Source organism: Vigna umbellata, chromosome 8 (genome assembly GCF_029865625.1).
Source record: "Vigna umbellata cultivar VRB3 chromosome 8, Vumbellata_1.0, whole genome shotgun sequence".
Taxonomy (NCBI): Eukaryota; Viridiplantae; Streptophyta; class Magnoliopsida; order Fabales; family Fabaceae; genus Vigna; species Vigna umbellata.
Window position 1 is genome coordinate 43,012,354 of NC_142172.1, and position 22,144 is coordinate 43,034,497.

General features: G+C 31.0%; 1 protein-coding gene and 1 pseudogene across 2 annotated transcripts; one reads left to right on the top strand and one right to left on the bottom strand.

Annotated features, from left to right (window-relative positions):
- The first annotated feature begins 696 nt into the window (after positions 1–696).
- LOC124832484 (dehydration-responsive element-binding protein 1E pseudogene) lies at positions 697–2,154 on the top strand (annotated as a pseudogene).
- Positions 2,155–3,244: 1,090 nt separating this feature from the next.
- Positions 3,245–11,655, bottom strand: TWN2 (valyl-tRNA synthetase / valine-tRNA ligase (VALRS)). 2 transcript variants are annotated; one of them, XM_047306696.1, is made up of 21 exons: positions 11,590–11,655; positions 11,359–11,481; positions 11,110–11,160; positions 10,782–10,954; positions 10,631–10,703; positions 9,980–10,045; positions 9,825–9,908; positions 9,521–9,598; positions 9,331–9,414; positions 9,117–9,196; positions 8,309–8,366; positions 7,927–8,229; positions 7,678–7,848; positions 7,298–7,497; positions 6,237–6,639; positions 5,558–5,809; positions 4,964–5,464; positions 4,714–4,805; positions 4,114–4,213; positions 3,807–3,949; positions 3,245–3,558 (listed from the first exon to the last, which is right to left on the bottom strand). In XM_047306696.1, exons 1-21 carry the CDS (start codon positions 11,623–11,625, stop codon positions 3,414–3,416), a joined length of 3,216 nt encoding a protein of 1,071 aa, XP_047162652.1. In that variant the 5' UTR covers positions 11,626–11,655; the 3' UTR covers positions 3,245–3,413. The 2 variants fall into 2 exon arrangements, with proteins under 2 accessions (XP_047162652.1, XP_047162650.1); XM_047306694.1 differs by having other exon boundaries at positions 10,782–10,957.
- Between the last annotated feature and the right edge of the window lie 10,489 nt (positions 11,656–22,144).

A 22,144-nucleotide genomic window follows, 5' to 3' on the forward strand; every position in this document is an offset into this window, starting at 1 on the left:
GATTTTATTATATCTCTCATTATTAATTTGAAAGTTCACATCTCAATTGTTTTATTTAGTAATTAAGAAAAAGAATTATCAATATTGTTTAAAAATAAAGAAAAACAATAAATAATGTATTTTGAAAAGTAACAGTTAGAAATACGAAACTGTAGTGGAAAATGAAAGAACAGTTATCAACTGTCAACCGTGTTTTGAACGCGTGGGTTGTCATCCGGAAACCAAACAGGTCATTAGTCAAAGAGACGTTGGAAGGTCATTCACTTCTCTTGTTTTACGAGTCTCTATCACATTATCCACTGCCTTCTTTTTCTTGTACCACTAAATCTTTTATTCATTTTTTTTTCTTTTCCTTCAACTTATACCTCAATCTAACTAGTTCTTCTTCACTTTCCATTGTTTGGGCCTGTATTTGGGCCAACCTAAAAATTTAAAGCAAATTCAGAACCCAAAAATTAAATATTAAAATAGCTTCATACATTTAAAACATAGATAGATTTAAAGAAGTGGTATTTTAAAATACAAGGTAAAGCGTAAAAGAAACAAGAAAAGGGAAGTTGGGCAGTTACATGCACGTAGTACTAAGGTAGGCTTTCGTTAATATTTTAAACATGTGGTAGTGAAGTTTATGGCATGAGTTGTCGATGATTCAAACATCACCTCGCTACGGAAACCCAGCAAGCGAACAGAATATGATGCAATAAATAAAAGAATGGGTAAGATTTTCAATCAAAGGGTCAATTGGCATGACTTGTCTCCTGCTGCTACATAGCAACACTTCCCTCTTTTACGTCACAGAAAAGGCCCAAAATCAAAGGAAGGTAGAAACCCCTGAATCCAGAAGGAATCTAAGCCCAATCTTTTGACCGAGACAAACATAGATTCAATACACACACTCCCTCACTCTCCTTCGCTCCACCTTCCCCTTTCCCTTTCAGCCAAACCACCCTTATCCAATTTCATGTTTAGGAAATGAAAAGAAAATCACACGTGTCAAACACAAAGATCTAGAAAGGGTTACTCCCCATACCGTGGGATGAAAAAAACTGCCACGCCCCAAAATCAGAATTGGCTAAACCTAACCCCAACTTAGCTGGACAAACAGTGTGGACACTTTCCTTCAAACACAACCTCACCTTCTCCAACTACATACATACTATATATATATATAACTCACTTTCCCTCCTAAAACCAAACAAAACACAACCACAAAAACAAAAACACAACAACGTTGGTTACTAGTAGTAACTGATATAACTACCGCTTTTGCACACGTTCTTCCATTCACTCAAACAACTCCAGAAAACCAAACTTTCCGTCAGGTATCATGTTTTCCACCGACCCACAAGCGACCTCGCCGGACTCGGGAGGTTCCCGTCCGGCGCTGTCGGACGAGGAGGTGTTTCTGGCAGCGAGCCACCCCAAGAAACGCGCTGGGAGGAAGAAGTTCCGGGAGACGCGCCACCCGGTGTTCCGCGGCGTCAGGCGGAGGGACTCCGGTAAGTGGGTGTGCGAGGTGCGCGAGCCCAACAAGAAGACTAGGATTTGGCTGGGGACCTTTCCTACGGCGGAGATGGCGGCGCGTGCACACGACGTGGCTGCGCTGGCGCTTAGGGGAAGGTCGGCCTGTCTCAACTTCGCCGACTCCGCGAATCGGTTACCGGTGCCGGCGACGGCTGATCCCCGGGACATTCAGAAGGCGGCGGCAGAGGCTGCAGAGGCGTTTCGGCCCGGTAACGAATCGGGAAAGGATGATGATGCGGTGGTGGAGACCGTGGCGACAGCGACGGAGAGTGTTGAAGAAAAAGAGATGGAGGATCTGAGGAACATGGTGCTGATGTCGCCAACCCATTGCTTCGAGAGTGATGAATATGGAAGTACGGAAATGGAATTTGAAGACATTGAAGTTTCGTTGTGGAGTTACTCACTCTAATCTTTTGACTCATTATTGGATTTTTAATTGCTATTTTGGGAATAGTACAAGAGTATCCGTACTTATAATTTTTTTACTAGTACGAGACTGCTCATTTAGGTGTCTCAACTCCAAAATCACCTTTTTATGGATAAGTTCACACAAATTTGAAATTTAAGTTGTGTATATACAACAGTACTGTAAAATATCAAGAATTCTTATAAGATTTTTTATTTTTTCTATTTTGGCATTTCTAAGTAAAGACTTATAGTTATTTTACTGATTTTTCATTCACATTATTTATATATATATATATATATATATATATATATATATATAGAGAGAGAGAGAGAGAGAGAGAGAGAGAGAAATAAGTAAATAAAATTGACTTTTGTTAACATTTATTGAGATGCTATTATAATGTATGTATTTGTATTAAATATTGAAAAAAAGTTTTTGTTGTCAATAATATTTTATTCTAGTTTACTATAATTTAATTTATAGTAAGTTCCCTACACAAAATTTTTCTCTCCTTAAATTTTATTCGTTAATATTTTAAGCTTTTATCAATTATATTTAAAAAAAGTCACTTATGTTTGATTTTTGTGATTTTTCCTTAGGTTTATAAAAGTTTTTATGCGTCTTTAGCTTTTCCTCTTTTTATTATTCAAACAACCAAACGAGTGTCAAAGTAAGGAAGTTATTTTAAATTATAAATAAATTTATTCTACATATAAAAAAATTGTTAAAAATATATTCTAAATTTATTAGAACAGATAAAGTAATTAGGTACGAGTTAAAAAACTTTTTAAAAAAGTTCGCAAATTTATTACGCATATTTTTTTTTTGAGTTGTCATTCAATCAACATTCAAGTAATGATCGCTATCTTAGATGTAGGGCACTATTCACAGAAAAAAAAAACCAACAAAATTATGATATATTTTTTTAATACAGAGAAAAACAATTATTTACCAATTTAAGTAACTAGGTTAACATGTTTAAATTAATGAATTAAATACATATAACCAAATTAAACGAGAAAAATATCAGCATTAATAATCAATATAGCACATTTAATTTTAATTGAAAATATAAAAAAAAAATCCTCTCAAAACAGCAAACTTTATTTTATACATCAGAAATTGGCAAATAGAAAAGAAAAAAAAAAACTTCTTAATGGTTTTCATTTTTGGGAGGGGGTAGGTAATTGACAGTAAATTCATGAGTGTAATCTTATACTGATTTGTTTAAAAGTTACCATAGTAACAAGGTTCCTAACCCACAAATGTGGAGTGCTTAGTCAACCATCAAAACATTTTACAAAATCCCAGTAGCACAAGCTAACCAAAATTTGTATAATATAGCAAAATAAATATTTAGTAACAAATAATATGTATTTTGGCCAAAAAAATACTAAGGTTAAACAGTAACTGAAGATCATGATATAAGTATGCGAACAAAAGAAAAACTTGATCAATCAATTGAGTTCATACTTAGAAGCTAGAGATTCAGACCAGCCGTTTCCTCAAGCAATAAACGCTCCTTTAGGGAATCTAGCTTTTCCTGGTTCTTTGCTCGAACATTTGGTAAAACCTTCTCTTCATAACCTGGAGCATTCATAATCTTCTCTAGTCTTTCTATTTGCCTGCATAGAAAGAAACACCAGTCTTTTAATTGAAAGCCGTTAAGAAAAAGGAGAAGAAAAAAAAGGAGCTAAGTTTTTAACAAAATAAATTCATGTGTATATTGTTCAAGTGTTAAGGAAATATTATTCATTATGAAATCCCTTCTAATAATTTCCTTCATCATATACTCTGGTCACCTTCTACCCCTTTTCATTGATAACTCAAGTGTTGAAATGCATTTTAAAGAATAATAGAATATAAAGCATACTTCCTCAGCTCTTCTATCTTCTTGATCTTCCCTTGTTCTGCCTCTGCAGAATTAGTTCCTTGTAATTCTAAATAAACAGAAATGCTCTCATTTACAACAGCATCACCATATCCAGATGGAACAGCATCAGTTTCAGAGATTACCTGTGAATCATATAATCAATCATTAAAAGTGAAAAAAAAATTGCAATCAAGGTGAAAATGGGCTAGATGAGCTAATGTTAATCAATATGACTAATGACAATAGAGAAGCAAAATACAGGGGGCATCCATCAGAAGAAAACACAAAAGCAAAATGTGACACTTACTGTCAACGAGGATAGATTAGCTAATGTTACAATCTCCAGTTGGTGGCTATTAATAATCGCAGTAACCACCTGTGTTCGGCAGAGAACAAAAGCCGGTCGCCTGGGAACATTTGCATCATTTTAGAATCAGTAAAGCATGTTTTATAGTTTGAATAACAAACAACCTTTAGTTGAGAAGTTAAGGAAGCGTTTACTTGCACTTTTATTTTGTTTCCATCTTCTATTTCTACTCTTTTTAATTGCAAAAATGTCACATTGTTTTTCAATTTGTTTCCTGTTTTCAAGGATTTGTCAGCAAACACTTTCTTTTTATTTATCTGTCTCCTGTACAAATATTTGACGATAGGGATAGATAGAAAACAAGGTGATATTTCTGTTATTAAAAATTAAAACAGAAAATAAAAATGCAAGTAAACACCCTTTAAAAATTGACAGAAAGAAATAAACAAAATACTAGGGGAATTTCTTATGCTCATTTATATAAAAATCTTATTTTAAAATTTTCTCATTTGTCACCCCAAAAGAGAGATTCCACATATATTAAAGAAAACAGAGCAGAAAACCTGAAGCTTTGCAAAAGCAGATGTTGCTTCCACATACCTGTCACGTTTTTCTTTAGCCAGTGATCTCAGAGACTTAATAGTAGACTCAATAATGTCCATCTCATTCTCCACAGTTTCATTATTCCAGCCCTGGTATAAAAAACAAAAACAGAAATCTTATTATTGAATAACCAAAGAAAGATAAATACAATACAACACATCATAAAAAAATACGAAGTACTTGATCGTAGTTGAAACTTTCAATTTTAAAAAAGAGCCTGAATATTATACTAATAAGAAAAACTAACCTCTACAGCTGATGGATAATCACTTATCATGATAGATTCTGCTCTCTTACATTCCTTGGGCGAAGGAAGACGTTGCCATAGTTCCTCCGTGACAAAAGGCATGAAGGGATGAAGCAATCGAAGGCCATTGTCCAGACAAAACCACAAAGTATCTTGTGCAAAGCGTCTTTCAGAAGCAAACTTAGTATCATTACCAGAAAAGTAAGGCTTAATCACTTCGATAAATACGTCACACAATTGATACTGCCACCAAGAATACACAGCAGTGGTAGCTTGTGAGAATTCAAATGATTCTAGAGATTTCACTGTTTTTGTTATGGTTTTATTTAACACTGAGAGTATCCACCGGCAGCTAAATGGGAGAACATCTGGATCTAATTCTGCAGGTGGAATATAATCATCGCCAAGCTTGCTCATAGCAAATCTTACTGCATTCCACAGTTTATTACACCATTGGCGATACCCAACCACCCTTTGAATATCTAGGTTAATTTTGTCAGACTGAAATGGACATAAACATCACAATTAGATCACAAAAGTTGACTACATTGGTAAAGAAATAGCCATGTAAAAACATTGACAAGTAAATGACACCTGGGCTGTGTATGAGACCAGTGCAAAACGGAGAGCATCAGCACCACATTCATCAATACCATTTGGAAAGTCCTTCTTCTGACCCTCTATAGCAGTGGCTAGTTCTTTGGGGTCCAAGTTACCAGCCTCTAACCTCTTGTGTAGACCTTCCAAAGATATCCCATTTATCACTTCAATGGGATCAATAACATTCCCCAAGGACTTGGACATCTTGCGCCCATGTGCATCACGAATCATGGGATGCAAATAAATCTGCACAGGATTAGAAGTATATCAATGAGAAGAAGATCATTGATCAAAAGTTCCAAGGATGTAAGGATGGCTAGTTTTCCTCAATATGATGATTTAACTGTCTTCACGAAATTCTTTTTAAAAAAATCAAGAAAAAGAAAAATCTTAGGTATGCATGACCAAAATCCACAGTAAACGTGACAACCAGAGTACATCAATGAGAAGATCATTGATCAAAATTTATAAGGTATACACGAGTGTTTGGTTAGCTTTCCTCGAGGATGACTTAACTTTGTTCACGAATTTCTTTTTCAAAAATCAAGAAAAAGAAAAATCATAGGCATGCATAACCAAAATTCAATGACAACACCAGAGTAACAAGCATAATTTAGTACACAAAAAGGTATGATGCTTTCCCAAAATTATCTGTATGAGATAGTGACCTCACCTTTGAAAAAGGCACATCACCACCCAACTTCAATCCAAACATCACCATACGAGCAACCCAGAAAAAGATGATATCATGGCCAGTTTCCAGAACAGAAGTTGGATAGAATGTCTTCAGGTCCTCTGTGTCATCAGGCCATCCCAGCACAGATAACGGGAACAGACCAGAAGAAAACCATGTATCAAGAACATCAGGATCCTGGCTTAAATGAAACTTCTTTCCACTATACTTCTGGCTAGCCACCTTTTGGGCCTCCTCTTCATTTCTTGCCACAACCCAATGATCGTTATAAGCACCAAATTCCTGCAGCACGTCATCCTCCAAGGTGACATACCACGCAGGTACTCGGTGACCCCACCAAAGCTGTCGTGAAATGCACCAATCACGAATGTTTTCTAGCCATCTGTAAAACTCATCATAGAATTACAAGAACAACAAAGGCACGTCAGAAGAAAAATAGATAAATAGCAAGTTCAACCACAAACCACTGATTCAGTTTACAATATAAGAAATCCTTCTACAATTTACCTCCAGTTTTTTCCCAACACATTTTAGTGTGAAAATAGGAAGGAGTTGAAATTATAGGTTTCAGGTAGAAAAGTTGAAAAAGAGATACATCAAACAATGTTGATAAATGGTGTTGTAATGATGTGTTACAAAATACAATTCTTTGATTCTTAATTCATACTAAAACTAAAGTAATAAGCCTTATTACATGAGGAAACAAACAGTAAATATAGAAACCACCCTTAAACAAATCACCGAAGATACTCATAAACAGTCTTCCGTAGAATAATGACAGATATTCTCTACATATTCAAACGGGAAAACAGTGACAATGAATTAAGTTATTATATTTCTCAACACCTCAACTGCCTCAATTTCAATCTTCAGCTAGAGCTCTACCAAGCAGAGCTAAACCCATCAGAATATTTTTCACTAATCATTACAAGAAAATGATAAGCGATGCTACAGTGTCTTGGCTAAATTTCTGCAAATAGTCTAAAATTGTACAATTGCTCATTACAAGAATTGTAAAAGTAAAACAAAGATACAAGTACCTCTTCCAATCAGCCAAATATTGTTTTGGAATAATATCTAGCCTATTGTTTTCCTCATCAACAGCAGCATTAAGAGCTTGGTTTGCCAAATCATTGCAACTGACGTACCATTGGGGCTTTATCATGGGTTCCACAACATCATTGCTTCTTGAACAAACCCCAAGACGCATCTCATTATTTTCAGATCCTCTATAAAGACCCTATACAAAAGAAGAAAACGAATGCAACATAATTCAAAATAATGATACTAATTATAATCTTCCCTTCCATCAGAAGCAACCATTAGTCAGGTTTCACAAATGTACACGTGTACTTTCCAACAAAATACTTTTGCCTGACTTTTGCTATTTCTCATGAATCAAATAATAGTATAACCTTACCTTCTTCTGTAATGCTTCTGTTATTGCCTCTCGAGCTTTAAACCGTGGCATGCCCACAAATTCAGAGCCACCATTGGAATTTATTTTCCCATCATCTGTGAAAACATTAATGAATTCAAGGTTGTGACGTTTACCCACTTCAAAATCATTTGGATCATGGGCAGGTGTAATCTGCAATCAACAAAGAAATTAACATAATGTAAACATCACTTAAAAAACTCAAACACAAGTCATTCGTATAGAGAATACCTTAACAGCACCAGTCCCGAACTTTGGATCAACAAGAATAGCATCACAAATTATAGGAAGTTTTCTTCCATTAAATGGATGAATAGCAAATTTTCCATGAAAATGATTATATCTGTCATCATTAGGATGTACAGCAATAGCAGTGTCACCAAGCATTGTTTCAATTCTAGTTGTGGCAACAACAATTTCACCTAGATTCCCTTCCACAGGGTATGCAAACTTTGTTAAGACTCCAAATTCTACTGGTTTATCATATTCTGGAACCTTTAGTAGACTCCTTTCTTTTATATCAATATAATCTACCTGCATGCATCAAGCAACTACATTACACATGCAATATTGATAAATCAGATGAAACAGCCAAGACCAAGCATTGGCACACCTCGATATCAGATATTGCAGTTCGTAACACACAATCCCAATTCACTAAACGAAGGTCCCTGTGACAATGACAAAAACAATATTATCTCCACTCCACAAAAGAGTCACTTAGGTTCAGATAATCTGCATATATACATCATGTCATAAGTAGAGAACTTGAGGAGCACCCAGAGCCTAGTATACAGAATCTCATTGACACATTTTAATTTAACTTGATTCACCATGTAGATTTCATTTTATTTGATGTATCTTTATATTTAGATTCCAACTAGCATCAAAGAATATTGCACATCTTTTGTCCCAAACGTCCAGTAATGCACTACCATAATTAGAATCATGATTGAATAGAAACTTCACTAGTCAATAACTATGCAAAATCACAAGATATATTTGGTCTGTGGAGAGGATTCAACCACATCATGTTACCAAAGTGTCTTTTTGACCACTTGGTTCAGGTTTTCAGTAAGATCCACACATGTGGCAGGTAGTTTATGTAAACACATTCAGATCATTTTCGTGTATGACTGAATAACATCACGCAGTAAACTAGATACAATGAACAGTCATACAAGTTCCTACTAAACTTGCCTTCTGTAACTCTAACTTAATAATTACAAGGCATCCTATATTCCAAATTCCAATAATGCACTAACTAAAGCTTGTCTTCTTCACATAATCAATGATCTCTATCAATTCGTTTTCGAGAACAGACTAAAAAACTCAAACCAGCATTGTTGAAAAACATACAATTTGGTGGTTATGAATAAAAGCATTAGACAAGAAAAACATATTGCAAATGTTCAACCTACCTATAGACAAGACCTTGCTCGTAAAGCCTTACAAAAGCCTCTGTCACAGCCTTACTTCTTCTTTCATCCATTGTGAAGCACTGGAAACAGAAAGTGAGTCACAGATAAATACAACAGCCATGGTAGGAAATGGTATCAGAAAAAATTATCTGCTCATGGATTCTATAAGGGTGATTCTACGTCGGACTAAACACTAAACAAGTTATACATTTACCTCACGAGACCAATCCAAAGAGGCTCCTAATCGGCGCAATTGTTGTAATATTGTGCCCCCATACTTGTGTTTCCATTCCCAAACCTATTTTGTCAGTATTACAAATGTAGGAAACAACAGTCAGAATAAAAAAATAAAAATTAGCAACTTATCAAGAACCTTTACTTCAATGATTATTCCATTAACATACCTCAGCGACAAATTTCTCACGGCCCAGATCATGCCTGGTTAGATTTCTTTCCCGCATTACCTTTTTCTCCACAACTACCTGTGTCATAATAATGATAACTAAGAATTTAATTTCATCTCACACAAAAGATATGCTAAAAACAGAATGAAGATATATGTTGTGGAAAAATAAGACTGATTTCTTATTCTCAATCATTAAAAAAAATACATTCTCATACCCTCTATTTGTAGTAATCACAACAAATGATAAACTATAAAACAGTTATGGACAATGGACCGTGAAATTTTCTCAATTTAGACACAACCTGCGTAGCAATCCCAGCATGATCCATCCCAGGTACCCACAAGACATTGTATCCAGACATTCTCTTCCACCGAATCATTGTGTCCTTAAAGCAATAAATCACAATTAGATTAACAGTTTAGAACAGCTAAGCTTAAAATGGGGTATATAAGATACCTCTATTGCGGCTGTTAGAGCATGACCTATATGGAGAGCACCAGTCACATTCGGAGGGGGCAGAACCTAAAACACAGCACAATATCACGTTCTCAACAGGCATAAAAAGGGAGCAAAAAATGCAACTTCTAAATGTCATCAAATTTATGGGCTGTGCAGTGCAGCAACTTTCAGCAGTGTAACCACAAAAGAATAACAGTAACACACAGAATAAATATTTTCAATAAAACAAGGTCATGACACTATCCTTTATTTCGAGTCCAAAACAGACTGACATTAAACCAATAACAACAAATTTGCTAGCCTATTTCCGGTTCTATTTGATATCATCAAACAGCAATGTAAATACTGTTGAATTTTGAGAAACTTCTTAGTCTAAGATAAAACACTGTAAAGCATGGACCAATATTTCAAATTTTTATTATAAGGATCTCAAATTGAGAAGGATCATCACTTCTACATTTATAATCTATGGCAATAAGCAAAAGGTTACTTCACACTCCATATGTAAAATCTCCAATCAGTTACAGGCACCATGTAAACATACAAAATGGTGTTTGAATTCTAATTTCTAAGTAAGAAAAATTGCAGCAATAAACAACTTCATATAGTACCTGAAACTAACAGATATAAATTCAACAAGATACTCACAATAACAAAAGGTGGTTTGGAGCTGTTAGCATCTGCCACATAGTACCTTGATTTCTCCCACCACTCATACCACCTAAATTATAACAACATAAAAGTTAGGCGTTTCGTAAATTTAAAGAACAACGAGCATAAAGATGGAATTAACACCCACGATTTCTCCACTGCAGTTGGACTATACTGCTTTGCCATTTGCCGAGCCATTCGCTTCTTCTCACCCACTGGAGTCTCAGGATCAACATAATCTTCAGGATTCTCATCCTCCGCACCACGCTTAACAACTTTTTTTTCACTTTTCTTAGAAGCATTGGATGATTGCTGTGCTTGCTGCTGCCATCAAAAGGAAGAAAATAAAGAAGTTGGGAATGTAAAAATTATTTATAATATAAAATTGACAAAGACCACATGTGAACGATAAAAACATAGCAAAATCAAATCAAATGTTGCAACTGAACAACAGGGAAAGCAGGAACTCTAATCACCTGGGCTTGCTTGAGAAGAAACTTCTCTTTCTTCAATAGCTTCTCTCTAGCCTGAGACAAAGCCGTAAATTTGTGACACAAGAAAACAAAAATCAACAATTAGGATAGTGTTAGTCCACCCATTTAAAAGAAACTAGCTAAGAAGACTAACAAATCATTAAAACTCAGAAAAACGGATTAAAGAAAAGCACATTTTTCTCTTAAATCCCGATTAATAAAACAAAAGGGATAAGATGATAATGGGAAAACCTTTTCTTCCTTTTTCTTTTTCTTCTCTGGGTCCTCTGGTGTGGGTTGCACTTGGTCTTTGTTGTTGGCAGAGGATTCCATTGATGTAGAGTGAAAACTGCGTGTCCAAAGCCAAGAACGGCACTTGTAGAATAGAGAAACCAAAATAAGCGAAAAAGAAAACCCTCTAACCTAGCTGAAGTTAAGTCTTGTTTGTTTCCTTTCGTTTCTTTGTTTCGAATAAAGAGTTACCTTAACTCTGCCAAACAACGGGCCGGGTATCTTCATTTGCACACTCGCATGTCTTGGTTTCAGTTTTTTAACAAATATCAGGTTATATTACAATAAAGACAAGTATAAATTTAATATATATTTACACTTATTATTACCAAGTTAGCAACCTAACGTTTATAATAATTATCATTAAACAGCGGTATAAAATATTTTACACTAGTAGTAGTAATAATAGAACACACGGAAATCGAACCTAAAATCCGTGTGAAGGATCAACACATACACATCATAGAAATTGGGTAATCTAAGACATCTTCGTGGTGCTACTTTTAAATTATTAAATGAAATTTTAAGTTCATAAATAAAAAAATATGTTACAATATTAAAAACAATCGAATTTTACAAGCAAAAATTGTTCAAATCAAATTATATTCAATGACTAAAAAGTAAAGAGAAAGCTTATGATTGGCCTATATAACATTTTTTTCTATCAGAAAGGTATTCTATACAGAAAATAATATGCTTGAATTAGATACAGTCACCATAGGTAGTAAGAGACTAATTCTTTTAAAACAAGTTTTTACACCATATTTTTATAAAAAAAAATTTAGAATAGCAGCAAGAAGAAATTGTTCCAATTGTTAAAGAACGAACGTCGTACAATTAAGCTTGATCACAACTTATTAAATTAAAAAAAAAAAAAAAAAGTGGTATGAGTTTTTTTATCAAAATGTTGTATATATTTTTTTACATGGGATAAGAGATCGTTTAGTAGTAACATGTGATTATTTGAGATTTCAGATTGGAATTGGAACAGTCAGGTTAGATATTGTTTATCGGTAATTCGACTAAAAATGAAAACTTCACCCGTAACATTTGGCTATCTGCATAGATATCTATTTCAAAAAAATCTCTGAATATTTTAAAAATATTTTAAAATCCATGAATAATATAAATGAAATAAAATATAAATTAAAATTTAATTTTAATTAAATTTAATCTAAAAATATATAAAATAATTTTATTTTAAATTTAATTTAATTAAATAAAATATAAATTAAATTTTTATTTTTAGTTTTTTATAATGGGTACCACGGGTCGGGTAATATAATACTCATATCTAATCCGTTTATAAGTGAGTATTAAAATATTCGTTATCCACAATTCACATATAATAAATATCTACAGATACTAACTATTTAATTTATTATGAATTTTATTCTCAAATATCTGCAAAACTAGATTTTTTTTTTGTCATCCTTAAGATATTTGAAGTTAAAAATTTAAATTTCGGAAAAGGTCAATCAAGCTCAAAGAAAACTTATCAATGTTCACTAAAATACATTTAAAAAATATATAAAAATATACATGTAGATTGAGTTGATTCCATTAACGAAAAGGCTAAAACCAACTTAAACTAATTTTTTAGATGGTTTAGATTAGTTTTTGTGGGTTTTAATTTCTAATTCTAATTTTTCGTTCATTAAAGATTTACTTATTTCCGTTTTGAATTAAAATACAACAACAACAAAATGTGCTACTTAAAAAATGATAAATATATTAATTAACAAATAATAAAAATGTAAGACTAAATATTTAAAATTATTAAAAAGTAAAATGAAATATTATTACAATCAATCATCAACAAATACAAAAATTTAAGATCAACTAGTCTGATAACCGTGTGCATGCACGGTGGAGTTAGTAATATAAAAATAGAACATGTTAATATGATAAATCTAAACAAAACATTACAGTGAACATAAAAACACATACATCCATTTTCAAATGTTCATAGTTGCAATTTGTAGAAAATAAAACATTGTGAAATAAATTTTAATTGCAACAATTTATTGATTTTTTCCCACAAAACAAAACATATTTTGTGGGACAACATTTCCTATATTTTATTCTGTTTATAATAATTTATATTTTCAAGTTTATGATTGCAAGGAATTGAAAATGATTAAATTTTATAAAATGTGATTTAAGTGGGATTTTTGCATTGTGTTGATCAAGTAACATTTTAGTAAAAATAGATTAAATTATTATAAGTGAAATAAATATTTTCATGCTAAACTAGAAAAAGAAAGAGTAAAATTATGAAAAACACTTTTTTTAAAAATGGAATGAGTAAACTTTCACTGCCTAAACTTTATTTTATATATATATATATATATATATATATATATATATATATATATATATATAAATAAATAAAAGAATGTAAATTTAATAGATTTGTGATAACTTCACGTTAATATCCCAACTCAATTACATATTCTAATATTAGATTATGTGAGAAATCTCCTTATAAATCATCATATTTATATCAATGTATTTATATATAAGATAAAAATAGTTTCAAATCGAGTAGATTTGTGATATAAATAACTTTGACTCTATTCAACCTCACTCTTAAATCATCTCGCATAACAGTCTTTTTTTTCTTAGAATTATGATTTTTTTGTTCAACTACCATACAATTTTCCTAAGAATTGTAAGATTGTGATTCTTTCAAACTCAAACTCACTCGTGGAATTATATTCTCACTCAGTATGACACCTCTAGATGTATATTCACCTAACAAAGCTATTGCTCACCCAGTGACTCAAATCCTATAGTTTAATTTTTTTTAAAGTTTGCTCAACGAGTCCAAACTCGTTCAATGACCAAGCCTCCTCTGACTCCCCAAAATTTTAAAAATCAATTTTGTCCAAGGAAATGTTCACTTGTCTAATTATTAAGAGTCTATTTTATCAACTCACCCAACGAGTCATAACTCGTTTAGCAAGAGTGAGACCGTTAGAAATCAATAAAATCACTCAAATTGATTTTTGTCCAGTAAGTGACTTGTTAGCCCACAAGTTTGCATAAAATCAAATATTCAACAGATGTATCAAATCATCCATTTAGTCCGATTAAATAAAAATATATATAATCCACAGTTCTGAGTGTTTTGTATGGTTGAAATTTACCAAAATGACACATCCCATGAAATCCAATTTTCAAAAAATATTACATATCAAAATAGTACTCATGCATCAATTCATATCAAATATGCACAATTATTAACTAAAGATTATTAACTCTCTTTACATAAATTAGAAAATCTCTTACAAAATTTTACTCTTAACAACAACTTAATTTAACTTAATTTTCATAGATGTTCTAATTATAAAAAAAATCTCAATTAAATATTTGATCACATTCTCATCATCAAAGATAAAAAAAGATATTCACCCTGAGCTATGAGTAATTTGCATTAGACTGCAAACAAGCAACTCAAGATGCTAAACTAATACTAAAAGGGAACAAAAGGTATTCATTTTTTAGGCAGTTCAAAGAACGAATAAATACATTTATGGGGTAACAATCTTCACGATATCCGCTGTAGCAATATTGGATTGTATTCTAATGGTTTCAAACCTGTGAGTGATTCCGGGTTCAAATCCCGGCTGCGGAAAATATTTTTAAAAGACAAATCATTTTAGAATAAGTCTTTTTTCAAGTACTTTTTCTATGAATTTTTTCAATGGAAATGTATAGTTCATTCTATTTCTTAATTTTAATATATATATTTATCTATATATATATAAATATAAAACCAAATAAATAATTATCAAATACAAATGAGTTAAATATGGTTTCAATATAAAATTAAAGCTTTTTATTTTATTTTTATAAATATGTAGATTTTCGTTTAATTTTGTTTTTAGTCGAATTATTAATGAGATGAAGTTTTGTTTAGTTAAACTTTAGATACTTAATAAAAATATTACATTTCTATGAAGGATTAAGAAAAAAATTATTTGTTGAATAAATTTCCAAGACTTACCATATAATACAATTTATATTCTTAGATATATTAATCGAAATAATAAGAATAGCATTCTTAATCATATTATTGTAATCACATAATTAAAATATGGTATTAAAATTATGTGCTGTCATTTCCTTGTTAGCTGATTTATTTCGTTACTAATAAGTTAAGACATAAGTTACTAGTTATATGATAAATTATGAATAACTCTAATACGAGAGTAGACATAGTTTTTGGCTCCCCATAAAATCTGAATAATTAATTTTAGAATATGATTGAAATATTTTAAAAATGAATAGTTTTTATTTTGAAATGATTAAACAACGCTTTGTAAAAAAATAAAAATGATTTAGATAATGTTTTTTAGAAACCAAATGTGATGATTTTCAAATTAACAAAAAAAATCAAACGTGGACAATTAAAAAAAAGAACTTAGAAAAACTTGGACAAAAAAATCCCCTTCTATTACTTTTTAAAAATAAATACATATTGTGGCATCCCAAATATATAATAACCACAATCATATAACTTAGGCATCCACATTCCAATAAAGAGAACAGTCAGAATAGAATAGTAGTTCAGTAGCTGATATTACAGTCATCCATGACAGAACTTAAAACTTAAACAGTTTAGAGTACTTCAAAATAACACCAAATTAAATTTAGAAATCCTAAAAATACATACTGCATCATCAACAGCTCTAAAGGAACCTCCTCAACAACATCTGCTCACATCCAAGTGGATGATCATCGCAAAGGAAAACATACACAAGCAGCACACAACAAAGAAAGCAAGGGTGAGCTAGATAACCAAGCAGTAATCATATAGTTCAATCAATAAATATCATCGTGCTTAGCTACATATAAAGAACAATCAAGGCATACCACTTTAAACCATGACTCAAACACTCACACGACTCATCCGGATTGGTATAACTATCGAACTATTGGTCGTCTTTGCACTTGCGTAGTTCAGCTGGCACTCTCCAACACTATGCAAGGTAAATCCCTCATCTGTCTATGTCTAAACTCTAAGACTATAGACGAGAACCTCCCTCTACTCTCACCACTTACACTGCTCTCCTCTATTTGAGCATGAACAGTGCTTCGAGTGTAGGGATAGACATACCAATTCAAAGCTTCATACAGTTATACAGAACAACAACAACATCCCATACATCACTTTCAATCATTTCACCCTGAGATGTCCACTTCATACTCAATTACATCATTGTAGTTCACATTCATATGCTTTACAACCACTCAACAACACCATACATACATCTTGGCAGTCAAACAACATCAATCAATCCAAATAGAAGAAGAAAAATGAGTGAGATCCCCTCCATGCACCAATTTACGTTCATACACACACACACACACACACACATATATATATATATATATATATATATCATGGTTCTTATTTGATAAACTACTTATCTAATTTTCATCATAGTAGAGATCTTACTTTCCCCCAAATTGGTCACCGGAGAGGGTTCAGATGTCTGAACGCATCAGACTCACCTTCGGCGCTAGCACATGTGACTAGTCACAACGTACTGGACCAGGCCAGGGCTGCTCTATGATCAGGGATGTGCCAACTCAGGTTTTTAAGCCTCTCTATCCTAGCAACAAAGAAAGGCTTTTAACAAGTTATGATTTAATTATCTAAGTTATTAAAACTGTCCTATAGTGTTCTAGACATCAAATACCCAATTATATATATCACCCTTCCCCTCACAGTAACCCTAAACAGTGTCTGCCCATATACATGCTATCACATAGCCCTTACTCCAAACCCTCCAACCAGAACAATTTCAACCAAAACAGATTAATTTCAATAGAAACACTTACAAACATAATTGCCACATGCACCAGTTCAACACCAAAGCATAAATTATTTAAGCACAATTCCACAGTCTCAGTTATAATTATCCAATAAAAATTAACATCCTAAAACAACTCACAATAACACACCAGTTACCACAAATTTGAAGTAGAACACTTCTAGTGGCATGCATTCAGTAAAATAGCAATGCCCTAGGTGCTAGAAACGGTAGAGAAAAGGAGAAAGTGACTTACCGGTTGTAACAAGAATCCGTTCGGTCGGTTACGAAGCTCTTGACGCGGTGAACGTTTGAACACCACCTATTCAAAAATTGAACGATTCAACAGGGTGGTATTTTAGAGGGAAGGCAGAGCAATATTTAGAAGATGAGTTTTTAGAGAGAGAAGAAAAAGTTGGCAGATTGGAAAGGTGACTTAGGAGAAAGACCCCTGCTAAGGTCATGTGTCTTTAATCTGATGGGTCTGACTGCCCCAGATAAGGGCCAAAGACCCTTTTATTAATTTTATATGCCTTTACACATCTCGATTAACACATGTTTAAACTTTATGTGGATTTATTCATTAGATGAAGATAATATAAACAAAATTGTAGTTGGTAAGAGTAACTTGTTATAGTATAAAATTTAAAAAATTATTGATTCTTGAATTTATTCCATCTGTTATTAATAATAAAGATAAATAAATAAAGATAATGTTAATAATGTCTAACTAAATAAAATAAAACACGAAAGAAAATATAAATCATAATGAAATTATGGATACTCATTGAATAAATAAAACTTAATAGAAAAACAAGTATTAAAACAATTATAAATGAACAATACAATCAATCAATATATATATATATATATATATATATATATATATATATATATATATATATATATATATATATTCCTTATACAATTTATAAATTCTTCAATGTCATTAGATAATTATTGTCACACTAAAGCAAATTATCTTATTCATTAATCATTTATGTAATAATAATACAATTATAAGACAAAATCAGAAAGACGATTACTTTCTTTTATCTGAAAAATATTTTGTCCAAGTTAAATTCTATTACTCAATAAATGAAGTCTTACTTTCTTTTATCTGAAAATATATAGTCCAAGTTAAATTCTATTACTCATAAATGAAGTCTTACTTTCTTTTATCTGAAAATATATTGTCCAAGTTAAATTCTATTACTCAATAAATGAAGTCTCTCCATTATTTTCAGTTTAAATTAGTAGATGTTTTTTATGCTAAAAAGTCAACTTTGGGACGTAATGTCACATGCTTAAATTCATTAAAAATACTTGTAAAAATATCACAAACACTTCAATTTTTTATTTATTTTTTTACTTCTCATTTTGTGATTTAAAGTAAAATATGCTTGTTTTACCAATAAATATGTCAATTTCATACCAAGTGTCAAAAACATATGAAATGTTAAGTAAACTAAACATTATAAGTTGTTTATAAAATGTGATAATTATGTGTTAGATGATAATAAGTGATGTTGCAAAAGATCAATCTCAACCACGATAGACTAAGGATCAAATCATGAATTAAATTTTGTAATATTGTTTTCTTTTATTAATAAATTATGTATGCTTGTATTGAAAAGAAAATGTTTATTATATATATATATATATATATATATATATATATATATTATAAAGTGTTTTTTTGGTGTTCACATTTATTTTTCAATTTTAATCTCTAAATATTTTTTTTAAAATTAAAATAATTATTTTTTCAATTTCATTCTTCTAAGTGATTGTTTCTTTACATTTTATTTTCTTTTATTTGATTTTTTTTCTTAATTTAACAATTTTTAATTAGAAAATTATCTACAAAATAAATAAAACTTTTTACAATAAAATTATTATAATAATTATTTTATTTTATTTTATTATCGTAAAAAAATGTTAACACGTATATCACATATGTTTCACTAATAATTAGCCTATCTATTGGTAGGAAATGCTAACAATTAGACACGATAATTATTATAGTTTATTTGTGTTTATAATTTATTTAGAAAGTTTTATTATTTGATCTAAAATTATTTATTTTGGTTATATCTTTATCATCAAATTAACTTTCAAATCACTTCCATTTCCATCCATCTTAAAAACTAGCATTAAATCTTTTTTTTTATGATAGAAACATTGAACTTCATTTTTGTCATATTAGACGGTTAACTTAAAAAAAAAGAATAATGACTATTTTGAAGTGTGTTTCTTTTGGCTGCTGGAGTGAGAGAGTAATATATATGATTATTGAGAAAAGTTTGAACATGTGATACGAAAATGATTTAAATTGAAAAAAAAAATTGAAAAAAAAGGCTTGTTTATTAAATTAAATTTTACCATTTAATATTTTAAAATTAAATAAAATATTATAGAAACTCTTTTTGAAACCAAATTAAAATAACAAAAAAAGAGTTAAAAGGATAAAAGAATCATGAAACGGGATGCACTGAAAACTTATTCAATTGAATTTTAACTTTTAATTTTCTTGAAATATTTTATCCGTTTTTTCAATTTGTATCTTCTGTGGTTTTGTGAATTCCCCACTCAAAATGTTGACAAAAATATATTAAAGCAATTATCTGAAGTTTGTAAATAGTATATCTAACATTTATTTATAATAGCTTATAACTGATAGAATAAAATATTATAAAATTGATAAAATAAAATAGGTTATTTTAAAATATATGTGAAATTAATACAACTATTTTAAAAAATAAATATCTGTAAAAGTAATATATATATATATATATAACAATTAAGGATAATTTAAAATTTTAAAATTACTAGAAATAAAAAAAAAACTATTTGGTTTCATTAGTGTCTTCTACTAAAACACAAAATAAATAAATAAAACACAAACTAAACTACAAGATAAACTAACGGACAAAAGTACTTACCTAAAATGTCATATATAAACTAAATATATATAATACAACATGTAACACATTTATTCACACAAGATTGACATTATATTAAATTATTCAAATATATGTTTTTGGCATATGAATTCAATATGCACTTACAGTAGTATTTATTATTATAAAGTGATTTTAATCCTAACTCAATCCCACAAATTTAATTGACTTCTAAGTTGAAGTTAGCACTCCACTTTTATATATATTATAATTTGGCCCTATCTGTAGTCAATGTGGGACTTCCAACACACCCCCTTCATCAGAGCTGTCAAAACGGGTAACCCGGTCGACCCATCACAGGTTGGTCACTTACTGAGCCAACTCAACCCGGCTCATTTATTAGCGAGCCAAAAAAATTTGAACCCGACCCGACCCATCACGGGTTGGTGGGTTAAACGGGTTGGCTCATTGGCTCACTTAATTAACTTTTTTTTCACCCTCTTCTTCTCACATTCTTATTACATGTTACTTTGATTCATCAAATTGAAACAATAATAATTGGACCAATTGATATAAAAGAAAATGAAATAAAAGAAATATATTGTTATATATATTCTAAGCTATCAAACATAAAATTTTGCCAATTTAATTTAATGAGACATACACAACCGTTTGACCAAGAAACTACATATAACCGTTAACAAAAATATATAGTACGAGATAAAATTGTCATGCTTGTAGATAGGTCTAAAAAAAACATAAAACAAATTATATATTCCTGAATTATCCAATCTATAATATTATCCATCTATTAAATTGGAGTTCTGAATGAATAAATCCATAGTATCATGCACTCTTGAAGCATCTTTTTCTTTATCTCCATCTATAATATTATCCAATCTATAATCTTAGGGTTTTATTTGCAGAGGAAAACTTTTGGAAAGACAGCAGGGCGAAAAGCTCTATTGCTAAGTAAAAATTGTGCATTTTGAATAATTAATTTAATTAATTTGATTTCAATAAAAAATAGGATTTGAATAATTAATTTAATTTAATTAAAAAAATAGGTGGGTTGGTGAGCCAACCAGACCCACCACGGGTTCAACCCGTGTGAGCCAAGTTGGCTCACGGGTTTTAACCCATTTTGACGGCACTATCCTTCACGTCGAGGTATAAACATCTCAAGCGTGGTGTGTAGGAAAGTCCCACATCGACTAGAGATAAGGTCAGACTATAATATATAAGTGGGGGTGCAAACCTCACGATACAAGCCGGTTTTGCGGGATTGAGTTAGGTTTAAAGCCCACTTATTAACATGGTATCAGAGCCATAATTAGAGTCTATCCTAGTGAAATATATGTAGGACTCCTTTGCAAATTACAAACAAAGGAATTGTTATCCTACCACTTTTTTCGCACCTATGACCAAACATTGTCCATTTGCTAGGACTTTACGCTACTTTTACTAGCGTGAATAATTATTAAAGTATAATCAGATCCACTGTATATCAATATGCATTCACTAATTCATCATTACAAATAATTTCTCTTTAAAATTCTATATATCAATATCGTTATCAAATATATTCACAATAATACCATCACATTCTTAAAACACCATAATGCTCCTAAACATACGTGCAATCCATTATAAATATATTCTTAATAGCCAAAGAAAAACAATTTCTAATTTTAGAAATCTTAAGATAATATGTAATAAATATATAAACAAATAAATTTTAATTTAATATTATATTTAAAGTTACGTGTTTTTTATTTATTTTTTAAGATGGTAGATTAATTTGACTTAGAACAAATTCAACCTAAATAAAGCTATCCAATACTTGTATCCTTATTTATTTTATTTTCTTCTATCAGCAAAGTACTCGTGTAGTTATAAAACAAGTCACACCTGACCTGGTCGCCACCACAGATAAAATTAACCCAAAAGCTTATAAACAGAAAAGTAGGAAACTAAGCTACCATTAATTATGAATATATATTTTTTTTCTCCTTCCTC

Excerpts from the sequence above, each read along its gene's own strand:
- TWN2 (XM_047306694.1), bottom strand. The coding sequence starts at position 11,625 with ATGAAGATACCCGGCCCGTTGTTTGGCAGAGTTAAG. Across the intron at positions 5,810-6,236 it reads GTGATGTGCCTTTTTCAAAG|ATTTATTTGCATCCCATGAT; the intron begins GTGAGGTCACTA and ends AATCCTGTGCAG. Across the intron at positions 4,806-4,963 it reads ATTATCCATCAGCTGTAGAG|GGCTGGAATAATGAAACTGT; the intron begins GTTAGTTTTTCT and ends TTTTTATACCAG.